The sequence below is a fragment of the Homarus americanus genome, unplaced genomic scaffold (assembly GCF_018991925.1).
Source record: "Homarus americanus isolate GMGI-L3 unplaced genomic scaffold, GMGI_Hamer_2.0 scaffold34360, whole genome shotgun sequence".
In the NCBI taxonomy this organism is placed as follows: domain Eukaryota; kingdom Metazoa; phylum Arthropoda; class Malacostraca; order Decapoda; family Nephropidae; genus Homarus; species Homarus americanus.
Window position 1 is genome coordinate 7746316 of NW_024739403.1, and position 24555 is coordinate 7770870.

Sequence of the window (24555 nt, forward strand, 5' to 3'; positions counted from 1 at the left end):
AACATGCTATCATATACGAGTATATCAAATTACAACCATTAATATAGACTGACATAGACATAGAGTATACTCAGACAATCAAACATATTATCACAGAGCCTTACTACAGACACTATGCTAGCAAGATATACACTAGAGACATCATAACACGCGTTCGACCCCTCAGTCAGGCAGGCAGGGATAGTGGGAGGTCTGTCACCCTCCACCCTGAAGCTCCTGGCTGGCTGATGTTTCTTGTTTACCAGATTGATACATTAGAAGACTTTTGAAGAGATTGTTAGCTTTATTATATATCTTCATATTTTATCTTCTGCTTCAATCTTCTTCTTCCTGTTTTTTGTCTTTCTTTTTCTTCTTCTGCTTCGGTCTTCTTTGTTTTCATCTTCATCATCTTCCAGGTTATAGAGAAGAGACGGAGACTCAGCAGGATCAAGGGGCAGCTGCCATGGTTCATCACCAGGCTGGGCATCGATTCAGTCAACACAGGTCAAAAAACTCCTCCACTTCGCTCCCACAAGTCCTTTACCAAGTGAGGCAAAAATTATCTAAATTGCTTCATAGTTTTAGGTTTAACGTAACTTTTGTTTTCTAATGGTTTTATGTGTTTATGTGTTTTACGGTTCAGTTGCTAGATATTAAGATTTTTTTTTTCTTCTTTAGATCGAGTTACAGAATATAAGAACTCCAAAAAGGGATATTAACATACTTACGTCCCTGAGTATGATGTGTTAAAGAAGGTAATATTAAACTAAAACACATACACACACTGGGCCCTTGTACCCAGCCTAAACCTGGAGGATCTCAGGGCAGGTGGAGTTCAATAGCTTGTGGTCGACAGTCCCACCAAGCTGAAAGAAAACTCTGCTACACAAACCCCGGCCGCTGGAGCTGTACAGTATTGCCTGACAGTTCACCCGAGAGACAAGAACACTGACAGAAAACAAATCGGCGGGCGTGGATGTGAGGAGAGATATGGATGTGAGGAGAAACAGACAGACAGGCAGATAGACAGATAGACAGACAGACAGACAAAGCACTGATATGAGCCAGAGGTACACTTAACACACTACTGGATAAAGACACAGGCATATGACACTCACTACATCAAGATACTCACTATAATGACACACTGAGCTTAGCCCCACCACAAAAACACCGCCAGGGAGCTACTGAGGATATCACCCTGCCAGCTGCCCTCTCTCCTCACCACCGCCACTCGCCCTCTTTCCTCACCAGCACTCCTCACCCTCTCTCCTCACCTTCTCTCCTCACCACCGCCACTCGCCCTCTCTCCTCACCACCACTCCTCACCCTCTCTCCTCGCCCTCTCTCCTCACCACCATTCCTCGCCCTCTCTCCTCATCACCACTCCTCACCTTCTCTCCTCATCACCACTAGCCCTCTCTTCACCTCACCGTCCGTCTCTCCCCTCCTGAGTAACGCGTTAAGTATCATTACACACGTTAACAGAGTGTCAGCTGGTCTCTGGGCAGTTCCTCGCCTCGTAAGATGAAGGAATGATTGAGTCGTTTACTATAATTTTGTCCTCACGAGTCGTTAAGAAAGCGAACTTGGAATATAATCACAAGGGGAGCGTCGAAGAGAGAGCGAGAGCGAGAGAGAGAGAGAGAGAGAGAGAGAGAGAGAGAGAGAGAGAGAGGTGTGTGTTCAAGGAAGAGAAATCGTGAGGCGTACGGTATCTTACTAAACAGGTCTCTTGTGGGTGTTATTGTATTTATGTGTCTTAATTACACGATACTAACACTCTAGTCATAATTACCATCTAAAACACACACACACACACACACACACACACACACACACACACACACACACACACCACACACGCCACCTTCCCTCGACCCCTGACTTGCTATTATACACCACATGGACTATAAGAGATTAAAGTCCGTTATATACTGTAGAGATTGAACTGTAGTAAAAAACACAACAAAATGAAAAATCTCAACTTTCACAACAGGAAGGAAGTTCACCAAACACTTGAGGTGAACAAGGGAAACATTATCCTTAGTTAGCCTTAAATTATCAGTTGGTTATACAGGGTGTCTCAGAAAAATATATACACACTGTTGTATAGTTTTTCGTGGTGATCAAGTGAATGTCTCTATCACATACCACAATGTCCTCACTTGTTGGAGACCTCAAACATCAACAAATGAGGAGGACAATGTTGTATGTTGATCTCCACAAAAATCTGTAAGTCAGTCTGAATATATATTTTTTTTTCTGAGACACTGTATGTATCAGGAAGTGGGAAGGAGCAAAGACAGTAGGTAAATATATGAAGAGATGTTAAACAGAAGGAGAGAGTGAAAGGAGGTGGAGAAATTGACGAAGATAGATATATTTTTAGAGAGAGAGGGACAGTAGACTTCAGCGTGTGTAAATGGTGGCAGCGGTGGGATTTAGAAGGCTGTGTTTAAGGTCATGTTTTGGCAGGATGAACACCGTGACTTTTCTTAAATTTGGGCACTACGGTCATGGCTTGAACCTCCAGTATATTAGTTGCTGTTTGGATGTTACTTTTCTTCTAATAGTTAAGTAGTTTTTTCACCTTGTTTACTATTATCCCTTGTCATGTCGTTCCTTTGCTTATGTGTAAAATAAAGCTTATATTAAACGTCCAAACACACTTCAAGTCATCTGAATCTATATCACCTCATCCTGAATAAATGTAACAACTGGTTTTTACGAGCTCCGAGTTAAGCGTCCGACGCTAGTTTGTTGACACTGTCGTTTAGTGGTGATGGTATTTTGATGTGTTTTAAAAACCGGCCAACATAATTTCGTCTCTCCAGCGAGGCAATAGATTCTTCGTAAAAATCTCATCGGATGTGATAGAAGTGATAAAAAAATGCACCACAGTCTATAAACATTCATAAAGAGAGTTTGGAGGAATGAGATACGCTGTTTTTATAGTGGGGGGAGTGTGAGGGGGAGGAGGTGAGGAGAGGGTGGGGGTGAGAGAGGTGGGAATGAAGAGTGTGTGAAGGATGGTGGGTGAAGGATGGGAGTGAAGGAGGGAAGTGGGTGAAGAAACAGGAGTGTGAGGGGGGGAGTGACGAGATGCGGGAGGCTGGCCAGCCAGGAAGGTGTGTTCAGGGCATCAGCGCATTACTCTCGTGGCGTTGGGCTAACACCGCTGTCACCAGAAGATAAAAAGAGATATTGGATGCTGTGAGGAGAGAACCACGACCCTTCCCCGGATGCCATGGTAGTGTGGCCGGATGCTGTAGTAGTCTGGCCAGATGACGTGGTAGTGGGGCCGGATGCTGTGGTAGTTTTGCCGGATGCAGTTTTAGTCTGGCCGGATGCTGTGGTAGTCTGGCCAGATGCCGTGGTAGTGGGGCCGGATGCTGTGGTAGTCTGGGCAGATGCTGTGGTAGTTTTGCCGGATGCAGTTTTAGTCTGGCTGGATAAGGTAACAAACCCTGGCTTATACTCGGATACAGAACTTTTCATTAACATTGTAAGGTTGAGGCAGCAGACAGCTTGGTTGAGGCAGCAGACAGCTGGGTTAGGACAGCAGACAGCTGGGGTTGAGGCAGCAGACAGCTGGGGATGAGGCAGCAGACAGCTGGATTGAGGCAGCATACAGCTGGGTTGAGGCAGCAGACAGCTGGGGTTGAGCAGCAGACAGCTGGGTTGAGGCAACGAACAGCTGGATTGAGGCAGCATACAGCTGGGTTGAGGCACAGACAGCTGGGGTTGAGGCAGCAGACAGCTGGGGTTGAGGCAGTGAACAGCTGGGGTTGAGGCAACAGACAGCTGAGGTTGGGGGCAGCAGACAGCTGAGGTTGAGGCAACACAGACAGCAGACAGCTGGGGTTGAGGCTACAGACTGGGGTTGAGGCAGCAGACAGCTGGGGTTGAGGCAGCAGACAGCTGGGGTTGAGGCAGCAGACAGCTGGGGTTGAGGCAGCAGACAGCTGGGGTTGAGGCAGCAGACAGCTGGCGTTGAGGCAGCAGACAGCTGGGGTTGAGGCAGCAGACAGCTGGGGTTGAGGCAGCAGACAGCTGGGGTCACACCACATAAGGCATGAGGCTCTCGCCCTCCTTCCCCGGGTGAAAATTGTCCAAACTTTATATTACAGATTCTGGGGAAGTGGATTTGTGGCTTTGGTCTTGTAAACCTCTGAAGAAGTTTTCAACATTTATATTTAAAGTTTTGTCGCTCATATTTTAACTGAATTGACGAATCTTGAGGCATTTGGCAAGCCGCAGTGTATTTCAGTGCATTTGTTGTTGATGTTTTCTTCCCTGCTGTACTGTACCCTCACTACACTGTGCTTACCTATAACAACCTAACACATCCATCACCTTCCCTCTGCCCCAGACTTAGTACTACACACGACAGTCTCCGGTAAAGACACTCAACATCTTAAGTTTTACACGACAGAAAAAAAATCAATTACCAAATATTGGGATGAATAAAGATATACCTTTTTCTTTACTCCTTCAAGAAGATGTTTTAAACCCTGATGTTATAATCTAGTTAGGTTAGGTTAGGTTAGGTTAGGTTAGGTTAGGAGTGATTGGATGAAGTTGCGTTAGGATAGATGAGGTAAGAAAATGGTCAGGCCTAAATACTGTACATTTTCCGACACCTTTACGTTGTCCTTAAGAACCAATCCTGGCAAAAATATTTATCTACAGCAACACAAAATGAATAAAATGCACATGATTATATTATTAAAGATGAGATGAACTAGTGTGTGTGTGTGTGTGTGTGTGTGTGTGTGTGTGTGTGTGTGTGTGTGTGTGTGTGTGTGTGTGTGTGTGTGTGTGTGTGTGTGTGTGCGTGCGTGCGCGTTCCCAAGTAATCAGACAATCATATTTACCACAACAACAATAATCTAAAATAACATCAAATTTACCTTACCAGGTATATTCTTCAGAGAAAATTAAACCCCACGAGTTAAGTAAGATAAAGTATGTAAATAACATTAATATATTTAGACTTAAAGACAAATAATAACAAGAGAGGCAGACTTATGCACACCAAAGAAGAGTGAGTTAGTCGCTGATAATTAAAACTGTAAACATAAGCTGTGGCGGAGGTCAGACATACGAGGTCAACACCGGGTTAAAAAGGGTCAAATCTCCTGACCTGTCGCGGTATCTCGGACCTAATTCTTAACTCTAATTACAGGTGGAAATATTGCACAGGTACACGCAGAACTGACTGTAGTTTATTTAGAATATTGGAAGAGAATAAGAGACAATGAAAACATCTCTGATAAAGGAGGAATAATGAGGAATGAGAAAAGATTAACTTTATGATGAAACTTTATTGAATATCTTAATAAACGAGAAAAGAAAGAAAGACTCCGATAATTGTAATGTTAACCAATTTTCCTATTTTTCCCCGCGTGATCTTCAATATGGAAGAGGCGGGTTGTTAAAGGCTGAAAATAAACACACAAGCCAAGTTTGGAAATAATAACTACAGACAAAAATACTGCCAGAGTACCTGCTACATTTAACACAATATGGGACTGAGAAGACAAAGGTAATGGAGGAGGAGGAGGAGGAAGAGGGGGAGGAAGAGAAGATGGAGGGGAAGTGGAGGAGGAGGAGGAGGCGGTAAAGGAAGAGGAGGAGGAAGACGAAGAGGAGAAGGAGGAGGAGGAGGAGGAGGAGGAGGAGGAGGGAGGAAGAAGGGGAGGAGGAGGAAGAGGAGGAAGAGGAGCAGGAAGAGGAGGATAGTATATATATATATACCTCATCTCACATTCATCAATTTGTTCTAAGAAGAAATAAAATACTAACAAAAATAAAACAAAATATGAAGAAATAAAATAAATTAGAAATAAATTTGAAAACACCAAAACAATATTATCCATCAGTGTTGCCATAACTGTGAGTCTGGTAACTGTAAGGTCTGGTAACAATTATCATAAACACCTCTTTTTATGTTGTTGTTACATGTGTGTTATTTTGTGCAGTATATTTGTTTTTTGTTGATAGTTTTATGTTTAATGGATGTTTTTGTGTATGTTAAGGAGTTTGTGTGACCATTGGAGTATATTTTTCATTACAACTTAACCACTCATCAGTATTAAAAGCACTCAACCATTTTCAAAATAGAATCAACCAAACTAAATCCAAATGAACTAGAATGAAATATAATCAACCAAAAACGAATTAACTGATCACACACATCCAAAACACTCAACCACAGTTAACCAAATTTAAAAATAATTATCACAAACTCAACACGATTCGGCAAAAATCAATCACACTTAACCACAAGCAACCACATTCAACCACAGTCATCCATACATGTAAATTTATCCCAACTCAGCAAGACTTAACCACATTCAACCAACCTTAAGTAGACTCAACCATATATAATCAGAATCAACCAGGCGCATTCAGATTTAGCAAGACAACTAGATTCAACCAACCTCAATGAGATTCAACCATTACCAACCACACTCGGTACTCTGGCCATCATCAACCACAATCAACCACACTCCATATTCAGACTAGCATCAACTACAATCAACCACACTCGGTACTCTGGTCATCATCAACCACAATCAACCACACTCCATATTCAGACTAGCATCAACTACAATCAACCACACTCGATACTCTGGCTACCATCAACCACAATCAACCACACTCGGTACTTTAGCCAGTGTCAACCATAATCAACCAGACTCGGCGTTTAATGGATTCCAATAAGTTACGGGAATTGAGAGAGAGTGTGGCCCGGTTACCTGCAGCCACGAATATAGATTGATAAATTTACACCTGAATATTTAAGGGTTGCTGTTGGGTTTTGTCTTGTTGATGTGAGAAGAAGAGGAGAAGAGTATGGATGATGGAGGAGAAAGGTATGATTGGATGATGGAAGGAGAGCAAAAGAGAAGCTTAAATGGATAAGAGAGAGAAGTAAGGCAATAAAGAAAGTGGACAGAGAGAAAAATAGAGATAAATAAGAACTAAATAGAAGATAGGAGATAAAGGGGTAGAGAAGATAGTATAAGGAACAGGGGGGAAAGGAAGGATACTTAAATAGGAAAAAAAGACAAAAGAAGGAGATAGGGAATAGGAGAAGAAAGAAAGAAAAAGAGAGAGAGAGAGAGAGATAGATGTAATCAACTAACCAGAGAAACAAAAAAGCATCAACACTCACACCCTCGAACCTCTTCTTCCTCTTCCTCTATAACCAACAGCATCGAACACAGGGAATCCGATCGTCTAATTAGATGGAGTGGGAGCCTCTATCTCCCGAGAACTCTATAATCCATGAATTTATATTTCCTTGGGATGATCTTGGAGGCGAAAGTGAGAGGAGAGAGGGTTTGAAAGGAAGGAGGAGGAAGAGGAAGAGGAGAGGGAGAGAGGAGGAGAAGGAAGAGGAGAGAGAGAGGCAGGAGGGAGATATCTGTGGGATCCGATACTATACTGGGAGACGACTGACAGTTTGAGGAATCTATATTTGGTGTTTTTTCCTGGAGAGAGAGAGAGAGAGAGAGAGGTGGAACAGGGTAAGAATAGGTGACAAGAGGATTGAGTAGACGGAAGAACTGAAAGGTAAATAATGTGCAAGGTGAGAATTTGGAGGGGAAAGAGAGAGATGGAGAGAAGGAAAAGATGTAAGATGAAAGTCAGTAATAATGGGGAAAAAGGAGGTAATTAGAGAACAAAAAGGATGGTAGAAGGAACGGTTTGAGGATGGATAGAAGGAAGTAAGGAAAGGAGAGGAAATACACAAGAGGGGATAAAGATGAGTAATGTAGGAAAGAAAATATAATAAGATTAACCTCTACAGACAACACCGATACCCTAAAATTAACAATACTTGACCCAGTTAAGTGTAAAACAAACTATGGTCTGATATAGGGGCCAGTGTGAGCCGCTCCATTGTTACTCTCCACTGAATCTTCCTCGGAACTTATTAAACAAGTGAATGTCGCGTATAAACAGAGAAAAAACAAATGAGAAGAGAGAACGGCAAGAGCTTCCCTCTCCCCCACTATCAATATCTAACACCCATTGCTCTCTCTATGTTATTCTTCTACAATACTTCAATAAAGCGTAAATTCTTTCCTTGGGATTTGAAAAATATCGAAAAATATGAAAGTTGTCTCGATATTTGTGTTGGAATATTGTTTTGATGTTGTCATTGAGAGCGAGCGAGAGTGTTGCAATACCCGCGAACCGTACCATTACCGGGCCATTGTGAGGCCCAGTCCTACCATTACCGGGGCAATGGTGGGGCCCAATCCTACCATTACCGGGGCCATGGTGGGTCCCAGTCCTACCATTACCGGGCCATGGTGGGGCACAATCCTACCATTACCGAGCCATGGCGGGGTCCACTCCTACCATTACCGGGCCATAGTGGGGCCCAGTCCTACCATTATCGGGCCATGGTGGGGCCCAGTCCTACCGTTACAAGCGCCATGGTGGGGCCCAGTCCTACCATTACCGGACCATGGTGGGGCCCAGTCACCGTACCAGGCCATGGGGCCCAGTCCTACCATTACCGGACCACAGCCCAGTCACCATTACCGGACCATAGTAGGGCCCAGTCCTACCATTATCCGGGCCATGGTGGGACCCAGTCCCTACCATTACTAGCCATGGTGAGGCCCAGTCCTACCATTACCGGACATGGTGGGGCCCAGTCCTACTGGCGTCCATGGTGGGGCCCAGTCTACCGTACCGGACCATGGTGGGGCCCAGTCCTACCATTACAGCGCCATGGTGGGGCCCAGTCCTACCATTACCGGACCATGGTGGGGCCCAGTCCTGTTACCGTGGTGGGGCCCAGTCACCATTAGTCCAGCGTCATGGTGGGGCCATCCCTACCATTACCGGACCATGGTGGGGCCCAGTCCTGCCACTTCATGGTGGGACCAGTCCATTACCGGACCATGGTGGAGCAGTCCTACCATTACAAGCGCCATGGTGGGGGCCCAGTCCTACCATTACCGGGCCATGGTGGGGCCCAGTACTACCATTACCAGGGCCATGGTTGGGCCCAGTCCTACCATTACCGGACCATGGTGGTGCCCAGTCCTACCATTACCAGCGCCATGGTGGGGCCCAGTCTTACCATTACCGGACCATGGTGGGGCCCAGTCTTACCATTACCGGACCATGGTAGGGCCCAGTTATACCTCAGGGTATCCCTTGAGATTTAACCTTTCATCCCCACCGTCCCTGCTTCCCAACCCCACACCCCCCTCTTTTCACCCTCCTTACCCCTTCTCAACTCTTCCTTCCCCACCCCACCGTTCCTCCCCATCTTTTCTACCCCTCCCCCACACACACGCAGGTCGTCAGAGACACACAAACAGAAGAGGAACATTTAGGAACACTCAGTTATTCGCTACACTATGAAGATGAGATTTTTTCCCAACAAAGTGGCCATTTACTTGAGAAATTATCGGGAATGTTTTTAGTTATATCGGTGAAGGCTGGAGGAGGAGGAGGACCTGTACCTGAGGCAGATCCCCTTTATTACGCCTCTAATGTGTCAACAAGAGCTTGGTGAATATGGTGAGGTAATATTGTCTGTTGACGAATTGTGAACATGGTGTTGAAACTCTCTCTCTCTCTCTCTCTCTCTCTCTCTCTCTCTCTCTCTCTTTTCATATTTCTCCTCTTCCCTTACCACTCTATCGCCCGTCTCTACCCCTACCTTCCTTCTTTCTCTTCCACCCTTCCCTCTCTGTTCCTCCTCTTTCGTTCTCCCTTCTCCCTCTGCTCCATCTCTCTCTTCCCTCACTGTCCTTCTTTGTCTCTCCCTTCCCCTTGCCTCTCTTTTCGTCCTTCTTTCACCCCTCCTTTCCCTCACTATTCCTTTTTGTCTCTGCCCTTTCTATGTTCCTTCCTTTCTCTCGCTTTCCCTTCCCTCTCTATTCCAGCCACTCTCCCACCTCTTCCACCGCCCCCATAATCCCGGGTAACGACGGACTATTTGCCACGAGCAGTTTCAGCCACTTTAAGTTTGATTGGCTTACTGACATATGGAAGTTCCTCCTCCTCCTCCTCCTTCTTCTCTCCCATTCCCTCACTCACTCTCCCTCCCTTCCCCCCTCTCCTTCTCTCTCTTCCCTATCCCCTTTATTTCCCTTCTCTCACTTCACTTCATTCTCTTTCTTCTCAGATTCCTTTATTCTGCTCTGCCTCCTTTTCCCCTTTCTTCCTTTCCCTCTTTCCTTTTCATATCCTCTCTCTCTCTCTCCCCAAAGCTTCAGATGTACCTCCACTTTCTTCTTCTTCTCTCTGTCTCTTCCATCTTCCTCCCTTCCTTTTCAATCTTCTTCCTCCTCCTCTTCCCGCCTTTCTAAACCAATTTTAACTCCCCCATCTAACTCCTCTTCTCGTTATGCCCTTCTCTCAACCCTTTATTAAACCCCTCCTTCCTCTTCCTACTCTTCCAGTTTCTTTTCCCTCTTCATCCCTTCCTTCTTCGTCTTTCTCTCATCTCCCCCTCACCCTTTTCTCTACCACCCTCACCAGCCTAATACTCTCACCCACTCACTCACTCACCCACTCACTCACCCACTCACTCACCCACTCACCCACTCACTCACTCACCCACTCACTCACTCACCTGTTCATCCTTAGTCTTACAACATCATCTTCTATCTCAAACATCCATAAACCAATCCTCTCTCTCTCTCTCTCTCCTGGCTTGGTTTCCTTCTTTTGTCTGCCGTCTCTATTATTATCTCTTCCTCACTCCCACCTCCCCTGAGTCCATTAATTACACCTGCACATAGTTTTGAGAGCTTTACCACACACCTGTATACTTTCCATTAGTTGATTACTATTGATCCCGCCCATTGGTCAGACGAGTCAGTTACCACCAATCAACGTCGTGCAGCTATGACGTCATAATGAGCCAGACCAATAGGCAAGGCTCATCATCTTCACCAATCAACGTGTGCGCCTGACGTCATGACGAATGGCTGATCAGGAAGTCGTTTGTTGAATAGCTCTTTAAATCTCCTGTAATGACGTCATTTCGACAAATCCCCACCCCCGTTTTCCTAATTATCCTTCTTTGCATAATTTAACAAGGACAGCGTTCGTCAATGGAGTAAACGGATTCATCTGCGTATGTCAGCGTAGCAGCCATTCCAGTCTCACAGAAACAGGCGCAACGTCGTCATTTAGTCTTGTGGAAAATTTATGGATATTATTTTCACGTTCTAGGACAAATTGTGGCTAACAGAGTGTGTGTGTGTGTGTGTGTGTGTGTGTGTGTGTGTGTGTGTGTGGAAGGATAAGAAAGGAGGCAGGCAGGCAGGCAGACAGGTGAGGTGCTGGTGGGTGGGAGAGCAGAGGCGGGGGAGTGGATACAGTACACCAGGTCGACGTGGGGAAGAACACACTGTTAAACCAATCTGCCGACACCGTGACAACAAATGACAGCTACTGAGGGAGGATCGTGTACCTCTTAAGAGTCCTGGTCATCCTGAGTACTAGTGTGAGAGTCCTGGTCATCCTGAGTACTAGTGTGAGAGTCCTGGTCATCCTGAGTATTAGTGTAAGAGTCCTGGTTACCCTGAGTACTAGTGTGAGAGTCCTGGCCATCCTGAGTACTAGTGTGAGAGTCCTGGTTACCCTGAGTACTAGTGTAAGAGTCCTGGTTACCCTGAGTACTAGTGTGAGAGTCCTGGTTAACCTGAGTACTAGTGCAAGAGTCCTGGTTACCTTGAGTACTAGTGTGAGAGTCCTGGTCATCCTGAGTACTAGTGTAAGAGTCCTGGTTGCCCTGAGTACTAGTGTAAGAGTCCTGGTTACCCTGAGTACTAGTGTGAGAGTCCTGGCCATCCTGAGTACTAGTGTGAGAGTCCTGGTCATCCTGAGTACTAGTGTAAGAGTCCTGGTCACCCTGAGTACTAGTGTGTGAGTCCTGGTTACCCTGAGTACTAGTGTGTGAGTCCTGGTCATCCTGAGTACTAGTGGGGAGGACTTGAGAGTGAAAAAAGGTGTTTAATAAGTGACAATTAAACAATTTATTGAGATCAAAATCAATTTACATTTAAAGACTGTGTAGAATTTTGTGGTGTGACTGGGTGACTGTCCTGGACTGGGTGGAGTGTGACTGGCCGACTGTCCTGGACTAGGTGGAGTGTGACTGAGTGACTGTCCTGGTTGTAACATCATTGACTGTTTTGACTGGATGGGTTAAGTAACTGAATGGCATTAGCGTGACTGACAGACTGTAATGTTTTTGGCATACATAACTGACTGTCTTATGAATGGGATGAATAATTAACTGTACCGTAATTAGTGGGATGAGTGGGGGAGTAACTAGACTGTGAGTGACGTGAATGAGTGTCCCGAGTGACCGTGTTCAGAGGGTGGCTGGAGATGGCTGGTAGTGTGTTGACAAGGTATGGTAGTACGAGGGTGGAGGAGACAATGAATCCTGCCTGGGGGGATCACTCAGTGTGTGTGTGGGGAGGAGAGGGGCTTTTGTTCTGGCTACAGGAGGAGATGACTAAGAGTTGTAGAGTGTAGGAACATCTCCAGTGTGCCTCCACTCTCTCTTATCACTTCTAGGTTAGGTTAGGTTAGGTTAGGTTAGGTGAGGTTTGGTTAAGAATTTACTCACCCTAAATAATAGTTACTTCTCATATTCTCTTGAACTATAGGATTAAGTTGTGTAATATAGCGACTATATAACACGGTAAGTATTAAACATCTATAATATACCACACCAAAGCTATACAGATATACAGTACAGTATACACTAATACTTAAGGTATACAAGCACAACAGACAGACAGGTACAGCAAGGTAATAATATAAACAACACACCTGTGGCACTCCCCTCAAGAGAGCCACAGGTGCCACCCGCTCATCACCTGATTACCTGTAATTAAGAGAGATGGAACTAATTATGACGTAAGCACAGGAAGGGTCCTCAGATCTCCTCATTTTTTTCTCCACCTTAAAAACTTTATCTCCTGGTCTCCTATTTACTGTTCTTGTCTCCTATTTACAGTTCTTATCTCCCCATCCAGTAGCTTGGTCTTTCCACACACACACACAGCCACACACACACACACACACACCACATTAAGATTTATTAGTCAGATTGCCATTTATTTTCCAATATTTGCGGGAGGTAATCCTAAAGACTTATCGGAAAGCTATTGGGAAAACATTAAAAGGAAATTTTGAATTAAAATATTGACAAGATGTGGCCACACCTCTCCCCACCCCGGTTGGCCCACTTCCCCACACCTGCTGGGTTGGCCCTACTCCCACCCTCCCACCCCACATTTTGCCACCCTACTCCCCACACCCTCCCACCTCTCATCTGCCGGGCCCCACTTCACCTGCCGGGCCCTACCCCTTCAAGCGACCTGGCCGGGCCCTACCCCACACCCCTCCCACCCCACACCTGGCCATGGCCTCCTCCCACCCCCCATACACCAAGCCGGGCCCCACTTCCCCAAGCCACACAGACTCTAAAGTTACATGAACGTTTTTAACCAAACTGATGATGTGAAAAAAATGGATGACGAAAATTAATAAAACACAGGTAAACATAAATAAATTAAATACAATATCACTAGGGAGATCCACCTGGTGTTAGGAGTAAATAGCGACAACAACCCTAATAGCTGCCACGTCTAATAGCCCCCCCCCCCTTTTGTTTATTTATTTTAACTTAATTTATTCAACCATAAACTCAAATAACCAATATAAATAGCAACTGACATATAGTATTCAGGTTCTTTTGTAAATAGCCAAGGAGGAATATAAACTGCCATATTAAGGTAAATAGTTTGTGAAATATTGTCAACAGAAGTGTATGAAGTTTTAGGTGGAGTGAGATGAGAGTTCTTACAATCGTTTCAGTCAGAGAAATCATAGTGCAGGTTAGGTTAGGTTAGGTTAGGTTAGCTTAGGCCTACTGGAACTGCTCTCAAGAACCAATTATTCAGCCAATAATTACTTAGTGAAATATGGGTACTAATGTCCGTAGACGATGACACTGTTTGTAGAGTCCAGACAACAGCACCAGCGATCACAACCTGGCGTTCATCTCTATATTTCAATGACGTATCCATGGAAACTACGCCAGACGGACGCTCGCCTGCCTGATTCCTGTGGTGGCGGTCTTGAGCGATATCATTATCGTGTGTGTGTGTGTGTGTGTGTGTGTGTGTGTGTGTGTGTGTGTGTGTGTGTGTGTGTGTGTGTGTGTGTAACCCGGAGCCAACACACACACACACACACACACACCGCCATCAAACAGTGTACATGGTCAGTAATCCTGTTAGTTGACTCAGTGTGGACGGCCGCTACCACTCACCACACTCCCCCAAACTGCTGGGTTTGTAGTCACCACTGCATGCAAACCCTCTCACTGCCTGGTGTGTGTGTGTGTGTAGTGTGTGGTGGTAGTAGTGGTAGGTGGTGGTGGTGGTAGTAGTGGTAGGTGTGGCATAGTGTGTAGAAGTAGGCAGGGGTAGTAGTGGTAGGGGTAGGTGTAGTAGTGGGTGGTATTACTAGGTAGGAGGTGTGTAGAGGTAGTACAGGTGGTAGGTGGTGTGTGTGTGTAGTAGTAGGTAGGTGGTGGGTAGTGGTGTGTGTAGTAGAGGTAGTAATAGTGGTAGGTGATGGTAGAAGTAGGTAGGTGGTGGTAGTAGTAGGTAGGTGGTGGTAGTAGTGGTAGGTGGTGGTAGTGAAGCGTAGATTGTGGTAGAGGAGAGATGGAGTGATCTGTGATGGTGGTGGTAGTGAGGAATATAGTGAGTGAAGGTGAGGGTAAGTGATATGGTGTAGATAGTGATGGTGTAGGTGTGATGGTGGTAGTGTAGTATTTATTGATGGTGGTAATGGTGGTACTGTGAGTGCGTTGGTGATGGTACTTGAATATGCTGATGATGATTGACAGTTATACCACACATACTGGGTAAGGTATGGTGGCAGTGGTGAGGAAAGTATGGTGATGATGGGGAATGAGAAGAGGAGCAGTCGCCAATAGAAGAAGAAGAAGAAGAAGAAGAAGAAGAAGAAGAAGAAGAAGAAGAAGGATGAGGAAGATGAGGAAGAGAAGGAGAGAGGCAAAGTGGCCAAGGGGGGGGGGTAAAATATGTGCCTAATATGGTAGTGGGGAAGAGGACCACTAAGAACTAAATTGGTCCATTATTGACTTCATTTTCACTTTCATTTTCCTTATGATATCTCTGTGTGTGTGTGTGTGTGTGTGTGTGTGTGTGTGTGTGTGTGTCATTGGCGGTATTCGAGAGACAGAAAAAATTACTTGGTTTAAAATACAGTGTACATAAAGGAGGTACTTCGGCCGGCACTGCATGTGATGGCCTTCACGTTCCCATCTGCAATGTTAGGTACCAATTTAAAGCTGGGATTGAACCTGTAACCAATAGGAGAAGGCGAGGGCTATATCCACTCAGCCGCCGCATCCCAATTAAAAGGTAGATATTTTAAATATATGATAATTCAACAATTTATAAGCTAGTAATTATTCATTCATAACCTCACGTAACGTAATTTTCATTTCATTACAAGTGACTCGCTTTTGACAGTTTAATTAAAGCCACACAGCCGGAGCGAGGTTATCACATGTGACTAATATACACCTGACACAAACCAATTTATCCAACATTACCACAAGAGTGTACAGGTGTAAACTGTCTCTCACCCACACACAGGTGACGAGTACAGGTGTAAACTGTCTCTTTCATTCATACACAGGTGACGAGTACAGGTGTAAACTGTCTGTTTCATTCATACACAGGTGATGAGTACAGGTGCAAACTGTCTCACCCACACACAGGTGACGAGTACAGGTGTTATATGTTTCACCCACACACAGGTGACGAGTACAGGTGTTATATGTTTCACCCACACACAGGTGACGAGTACAGGTGTAAACTGTCTTTTTCATCCATACACGGGTGACGAGTACAGGTGTAAACTGTCTCTCTTCCACACATAGGTGACGAGTACAGGGTAAACTGTCTCTTCCACAGACAGGTGACGAGTACAGGTGTTATATGTTTCACCCACACACAGGGTGACGAGTACAGGTGTAAACTGTCTCTTCCACACACATTATAAAGAGATGAGTACAGGTGTTATATGTTTCACCCACAATATTGTGGTGATGAGTACAGGTGTTAACTCTGCTTCACCCACACACCTGCAGGTGGTCGCTTAGTCAACAAAATCCCATGTAAATAAAGGTGACTAAAACTTACAGGTTTTTATGTTACGTCTTAACACTTGGTTAGATCAGAGTTGATTATTTTTTTTTTTTTTTTTTTATGGGATTAGCCCACCCGGCACAGGTCACTGACCCAATATTGGGGCCTGGGGTGAAAATGTAATGATGATGATGATGATGATGATGATGATTGATGATGATGATGATGTGATGATGATGATGATGATGATGGATGGATGGATGATGATGATGATGATGATGATGATGATGATGATGATGATGGATGATGATTACGATGATGATGATGATAATAATAATAATAATAATAATAATAATAATAATAATAATAATATTAATAATAATAATAATAATAATAATAATAATAAAAAGAATAATAATAATAATAATAATAATAATAATAATAATAATAATAATAATAATAATAATAATAAATAATAGTCATAATAATTCATAATAAATAAAATTTATGATAAAAAAAAAAATAATAATAAAATAATGATGATAATAATACAGTAACTGTAATAATCATAATAATATTAATAATAAATGCTATAAATACAAAAATGAAAAAAAGATCAAAAGTGAGAAATGATATATGTACAGTATGTTGTGTTGTCAATAGTAAAATAGAGAAACAATTGAGACCCTGCAATTGTGTGTAAATGAGGCAGAAAGTCAGATCAGCAACCTGGGACTTGGTCACAATTTTCGTGATGTCTACCATTAGACAACACATTATGCTTCCAATATCTTCCCAGGCGGTAGTACCTCCCTGTTTGGTAGCTGCCTACTACCTGGTAAGTCAGGTTAAGTTAGGTACATTAATAGACCTTGTATTAGGTTAGAGAAGGGTAGGTTAGGTTAAGTTAGGTTAAGGTGACATTGGATTAGGTTAAGTTAGGTTATATTAAATCATGTGTGATTTAATCCTACAACCATCCATATCCTTATCAATATAAACCTGTTCATAATACCTGGAGTGAGAGCCACTGTCACACTCAGCCACCCACTCCCTACCTGTCAGCTCAGCCACCCACTCACTACCTGTCAGCTCAGCCACCCACTCCCTACCTGTCAGCTCTGCCACCCACTCCCTACCTGTCCGCTCCTGTCAGCTCAGCCACCCACTCCCTACCTGTCAGCTCCTGTCAGCTCAGCCACCCAATCCGTACCTGTCAGCTCCTGTCAGCTCAGCCCACCCACTCCCACCTGTCAGCTGTCAGCTCAGCCACCCACTCCCTACCTGTCCGCTCCTGTCAGCTCACCCACCCACTCCCTACCTGTCCGCTCCTGTCAGCTCAGCCACCCACTCCCCTACCTGTCAGCTCCTGTCAGCTCAGCTCCCCACCTGTCAGCTCCCACCTGTCCGCTCCTGTCAGCTCAGCCACCCACCCCCACCTGTCCGCCCTGTCAGCTCAGCCACCCACTCCCTACCTGTCCGCCCTGTCAGCTCAGCCACCCACTCCCTACCTGTCCGCTCCTGTCAGCTCAGCCACCCACTCCCTAGTCAGCTCAGCCACCCACTCCCCACCTGTCCGCTCCTGTCCTCCCTACCCGTCCGCTCCTGTCAGCTCAGCCACCCGCCCTACCTGTCCGCCCTGTCACACTCGGCCACCCACTACCCACCTGTCCGCTCCTGTCACACCCAGCCACCCTCCCTCACCTGTCCGCCTCCTGTCAGCCTCAGCCACCCGCCCCTACCTGTCCGCCCTGTCACACTCGGCCACCCACTACCTACCTGTCCGCTCCTGTTCCTGTCAATTTTCAGGATCACTTGACTAATACAGTTTGTGGTTTGGGACGTGAGTGAGGTAGAGTATTACCTATGTGACACACACACACACACACACACACACACACACACACACACACACACACACACACACACACACACACACACACACACACACACACACACACACACACACACACACACACACACACACACACACACACACACACACACACACACACACACACACACACACACACACACACACACACACACACACACACACACACACACACACACACACACACACACACACACACACACACACACACACACACACACACACACACACACACACACACACACACACACCACACACACACACACACACACACACACACACACACACACACACACACACACACACACACACACACACACACACACACACACACACACACACACACACACACACACACACACACACACACACACACACACACACACACACACACACACACACACACACACACACACACACACACACACACACACACACACACACACACACACACACACACACACACACACACACACACACACACACACACACACACACACACACACACACACACACACACACACACACACACACACACACACACACACACACACACACACACACACACACACACACACACACACACACACACACACACACACACACACACACACACACACACACACACACACACACACACACACACACACACACACACACACACACACACACACACACACACACACACACACACACACACACACACACACACACACACACACACACACACCTGAGCAACAACCTAACACACCTGACCAATAACTAACACACCTGATCAATATGTGTAATTTATCCCGCTCTTCATATCAACAACAGGTAACCACAATATTTTCTTCTTACCTGACATATTATCTAAAAATTACTTGACAAAAAAAAAAGATTACGTTTTCGAGCGCCCTACCTTGTCACACGTCGCCATGGTAACCGATCATCAACAATAATTAGTATGTATTTTGGTATTAACAATATACAAAACTCTCAAGTTACTTCGTTTATGATCCTACAGATGGCGTTGGTCTCCCTATATATAGCAAAGACCAGCCAGGGTGATGATTATTCGTTTCTTGAACTCAACCTACACTAATATTGTTCTCTCGTGTGACGCAAACTACTGCTGTCGAACACCAAGTTGACCTGATGAAGGAACTAATGAGCAGTCAGTCGCACACACCAACTCTAAAATATGTAACACCACGCTCGTACTATATGTAACATCACGCTTGTACTATATGTAACACCACGCTAGTACTATATGTAACACCACGCTAGTACTATATGTAACACCACGCTAGTACTATATGTAACACCACGCTAGTACTATATGTAACACCACGCTAGTATTATATGTAACACCTCGCTAATACTCAAAACACCTGAAGAAAACTCCGCAATTGTAATATTTGATTTATAACAAGAAAGACTGTAAAGATAAATCACACACATTCTAAGATTTAATAATATATAACTAAAAAAAATACAAAAATCGACTAATCACTAATAAAACGGAATAGCTAATGACAGAGACATTTTATCGTTTTATATACAAGGAATTGGTTTATTTATCGTGAGAAAGTTAAATATTTAAAAAAAAGTTGGTCAAGCATAAAGTCTAGCCAATATTTAGGTTAGGTTAGGTTAGGTTAGTTTAGTTAGGTTAGGTTAGGTTAGCTTAGCTTTACCATCAAACGTTAATCATGATTTTGCCTACACAGTAAACGTTTCTGTCATTAGTCTTTGTTTACATTCGTACTCACCAACCCCGGTATGATGGCGGGAAGGAGGGAGCCACTGAGGAGGTTTTGATAACGGTGTGTGGCTCTTGAGATCACTGTCACTCCTGTATGTGGCTCCCAAGATCACTGTCACTCCTGTATGTGGCTCTTGAGATCACTGTCACTCTTGTATGTGGCTCTTGAGATCACTGTCACCCCTGTATGTGGCTCTTGAGATCACTGTCACTCCTGTATGTGGCTCTTGAGATCACTGTCACCCCTGTATGTGGCTCCTGGGATCACCATTGCAGTGTACAGGTATGTGACACTCTCAGGACAATATTTCCTCCACGCAGTAAATATTTTCACCATTTCTGCCAACAAATATAAAAGGTTCAGTGATAATAATTTACTTAATAAACCATCAATCTTAACATAAAAAAACAAGTGTGCTCTTTCTTAACAATACAGATGCACTCTACAGGTGTATAATATGAAAACTAAATTAAACTTACGGTAACTGAGAGAAATTCAACATGACAATTATAGTGGCCGTCGGAAATAAGCAAAAAAAATGCATATGGGGGTGAGGGGAGGTGGTGGGGGTAGGTGGTAGGGGGGAGAGGGGATGGTTATGACAGCCCACGACACGAACTAACCAAACCTAATACAACTAAATTAGCAAAACATGAGCCCAGGTAGTGGTTCGTGCAGATGGCATAGTGATCTAAAACACCCCTCCCCTCAAACACCACCCCTCACCCTCACCCCAACACCCCCCTCACCCCCACACCCGCCTCACCCTCCTCACCCCCCTCACCCTCACCCCAACACCACCCCTCACCCCTCTGCCCCCGCCTCACCCTCCTCACCCCCCTGACCTCCTCCCCACCCCTCACCCTCTAACCCCCACACCCGCCTCACCCTCCTCACACCCCCTCACCCCCACCCCTCACCCCCCTCACCCCCACACCCTACGTCAGATACACAAAGGCCATGGACAAAAAAAAGTTTTATCTGACTTCAACAGAAATGAGTCAGTTCACTATTACTAATATCACACAATAGTTTCGTGCTATTTATTATACATTCACTGAAGACACGAAGACCAGGACGCATACTACCTATTGTAAAGAAAATTTAGACAATATCACAGTTCGAACAGAGACAAGGGTAAACACAATGTACCCAAGACAGATAGTTAAGTGGTTACCCTGTACAGTACTTAACAATACGACAACACTGTATATAGAGAACACATTATTAGGTCTAGGAGTTATAACAAATCACACAAGGTTCATGAGGATAAATATTCCATAGTGACCATTCCCGGATATTACTTTAAATAAATATTATATGGTGTTTTTCACTGTTTCACGGGAATATGACCTTCATTTCCGGCGAAAATTTGTAGTTTTGGATATATGACCTCCACCCACTTCCATTACCAACATTATGAGGTAACAACACGCAAAAATGACTAACCTAACCTAACCAGAAGGACCTGACCTATCGTCCGTCCCCAATGACCTGCCGGTGTGTAAACCAAACTTTACCAAAGCAAAAATTATCTTAATTAACAGATGGAGGAGGACTGACGATACACAAAGTCTGAATAACTTACACCTTGGACACTTTACTGAGCCAAGGAGAACACCATGAGACTTAAAGATGTCAACAGCAGCGGGTTCTTTCTCAAGTACTCGTCGAATTACTCGCCAGTCTTCAAACTAACAACCTTCAACAAGAGAAACCATCTTCACACTAATTCAAAAAGCACGTGACATCGAAACTTGCGCTGATTGGCTGAGTAAGAATTAAGCTCATGCGCAGGAGTCTACGTCACATCGACACTTCCACTGATTGGTCGTGTTAGATGTAAACAAAAAATATACTTGTGAACTTGTATGCTCTTCAGTGATATAAAAATGTGAAAACAGCACGAAAACTATAATTTACCACCGGAAAGTTTTCTTAGTTTATTTTTGCTCTATCTCCCTATATAATAATTAATATAAAGTGCAGTGAATGGTCAATACGGAATATTAACACAACAGAACACACACTAAGGTCTCACAACAGAACACACTCTAAGGTTTCTAAGTCACAACACACTAAGGTCTCTGAGTCACAACAGAACACACTCTAAGGTCTCTGAGTCACAACAGTACACACTCTAAGGTCGCTGAGTCACAACAGTACACACTCTAAGGTCTCTCAGTCAAACCATAATATAAATGTCAGCTTTGTTCACAGGTCAGGAATATAGAGCAGTTTTGTGCGCACGTCAGGGGAAAACACAATTGTTAAAAGTTATAATGGGTCTTACCTTAAGCACTCACAACACTAAAGCAAGCAAATATACGCCTCACTCGTCTCACTGTCGCTTAAAACAACAATTCTTAACCACAACAATAGTTCACTCTAGTCATTTATAAATATCTAGGGAAGACAGACACATTACCATACAAGTTCTAGATGCAGTAAGCAGAATAGTTGCCAGATACTCCATTATACAAGTTCTGTCAACGCCATCTACTGATTGAACTGCCAATTATAATCCGAAGCTTATTAGTGGCTATGGCTATATTACACCAGTATAAGAGAAGGTTGGGGGAAGAGGGGTATAACGTCCCAAAGGATTAGGTTATATAATTATAAGAGGAGGAAAGGCTCTGTTGTGACTTGTGATGCTGAAATGTTTTTACAACGGGCGGAGGTTGTGTTGCTTACCTGATGATAGCGATGGTGAGATTAATGACCAAAATACGGGTAGTGAGATGAATCAACCAGACGGGAACAACAATATTTACTCTGCGAGAGAGAAAGGATGAGAGAGAGGGAAGAGGAAGAAACTGACACATAGACGTCATCTTTTCCTAAGTTAGGGGTCTCAACCTCCCACTAATAATGTACGTTTTCTGTTATTGTCGCCGGAGCCGTTTGAAGATCTCCCTTCTCGGTATTTCTTCTCTAACTGCTAATTATATGAACCTTTATTTGTTCCTTCGTCATTTCTATTGGGATTACTATTGGTTTTGGGGGGATTATCGGGAATTAACTATTGTGTCATGGTAAAATTATAAGTGTGGGATCAACGCCATCTGTGGACTGAAATTATAAATGAGAATTGTTTTCAGATACCCTCGACTAATGAATTATACTGTATATGTGTTTTTGTTTGACTCCATCGTCCTGTTGTCTGCCTGTGTCTCTCACGTGGCTCCTCGGTCACCTTGGGTCACCGGCCAAGCTCGAGATGACCGTCTTAAAGAACGAATTCGCTATAGGGATCGTACCTGTGTCATTTTTAGAGATTCGTAAGCCACCTAATCACTATTGGTGGCCAGGTAGCAGATTTGTGTGGTATCCAATCAGCTTTGAGTGTCTGCCTGTCACCACTGAGCTGGCAGCCAATCAGCGTTGAGTGTCGGCGTGTTCCACCTTGGTCGGCAGCCAATCACCATTGACGATCAGTTTGTTATTGTTTGGTCAGCTGGTGTCGTTCTATCGAAAAATGCGTGAGATTTTCAGTTCAGCTGCAGCAACGCTTGTTATATGAGGATTTCTTTTATGAACGAAACAAACTTTTGGAAAATACTGAACCAATATTGTAATTACCAACGCAGATCTGTTGTGAGACTTTGTACGTGAGGGTTATGCAAGTGTACGTGAGGGTTATGCAAGTGTACGAAAAGGTATACATGTGTGTATGTCTGTCTGTATGTGCGTCTGTTGAAAAAGAGGACAATAAGTTCTGCATGAATGGTGTTCAATGTGTGTTTGAACAGAACAAAATACAGAAGCTGACAATTATAACCATATTGTTGCCATTCAAAAATAAATAATGAACAAAAAGATATTAACAACACCGTATCACTATTATGAGTAAAACTAAAACATGTTGTGCATATCGTTAATTTACTGGTGTCTTATACAAAATTCCTCCATTGTAGAGGCAGCAGAGTAGAGAGTCACAGTAGCCTCCTTACAGACGTTGGTTCCTGTCTTGCGGACCGATGGTTTAGCCCTCAGTGTGTGTCTTGTGTGTGTGAGGCCTACATAACCCGCGGTCACGGGAACTAAATAATACACAGCTGTCAAGAGATGTTTCCTTTGGGGCATTGTCTTTTGTTTCTTGACACTCACCGAGGAGCTCTTGTTGTTACCTCACACTTCACCATCACCTTCACACTGACGCTCTCTCCCTCCATCTGTCTCGGTGTGTTTCAAAACTTGATTATTAAAAACTACACCACCACACCCAACTATTGTACCATTAACTATAAATATGGCAACGAAATAAGACCTGTAGTTAAGACTTATTTTCAGTTGAACCTTGAGTCAGTGTCGTGTTTAAGTGATCCTCGAATTGTCATCCTCCATCACTTTATCACACCAGTATGGACAACTTTTTCACCTGACTAATTCCTTTACCTTGCGTCTCTGTCAGGTTAGGTTAGGTTAGGTTAGGTTAGGTTAGGTTGGGTTAGGCTAGGTTAGGTTAGGTTAGGTTAGCATCGGTAAGGTTCGACTGAAGTCTTACGTGTGACGGGGAAGCAGCTCACAGGACACAAATAAATGAAGAAAACAACGAAGTACAACGTAATGATAACTTGGGATGTGTAACTTTCTCAATAAACTTTATAAACACCGTAAACACCGTGTACTCTCAGGTGTAATCTGTCTCAGGTAAGTTTCCTCATTAAAAGTTATATAATCCATAATTTTTATTTTCCTAGTTAATCGTCCCTTTTCCTAG

The 24555-nt window shown here is 44.1% G+C and overlaps 1 protein-coding gene across 1 annotated transcript; it reads right to left on the reverse strand.

Moving 5' to 3' along the window:
- Nucleotides 1-11452: 11452 nt before the first annotated feature.
- LOC121874633 (mucin-22-like) lies at nt 11453-12162 on the reverse strand. The gene is made up of 2 exons (XM_042378862.1): nt 12039-12162; nt 11453-11970 (listed from the first exon to the last, which is right to left on the reverse strand). The coding sequence occupies exons 1-2, from the start codon at nt 12160-12162 to the stop codon at nt 11453-11455; spliced, it is 642 nt and encodes a 213-aa protein (XP_042234796.1).
- Between the last annotated feature and the right edge of the window lie 12393 nt (nt 12163-24555).

Excerpts from the sequence above, each read along its gene's own strand:
- LOC121874633 (XM_042378862.1), bottom strand. The coding sequence starts at position 12,162 with ATGTTACAACCAGGACAGTCACTCAGTCACACTCCACCTAGTCCAGGA. Across the intron at positions 11,971-12,038 it reads ATTCTACACAGTCTTTAAAT|TCCTCCCCACTAGTACTCAG; the intron begins GTAAATTGATTT and ends TTCACTCTCAAG.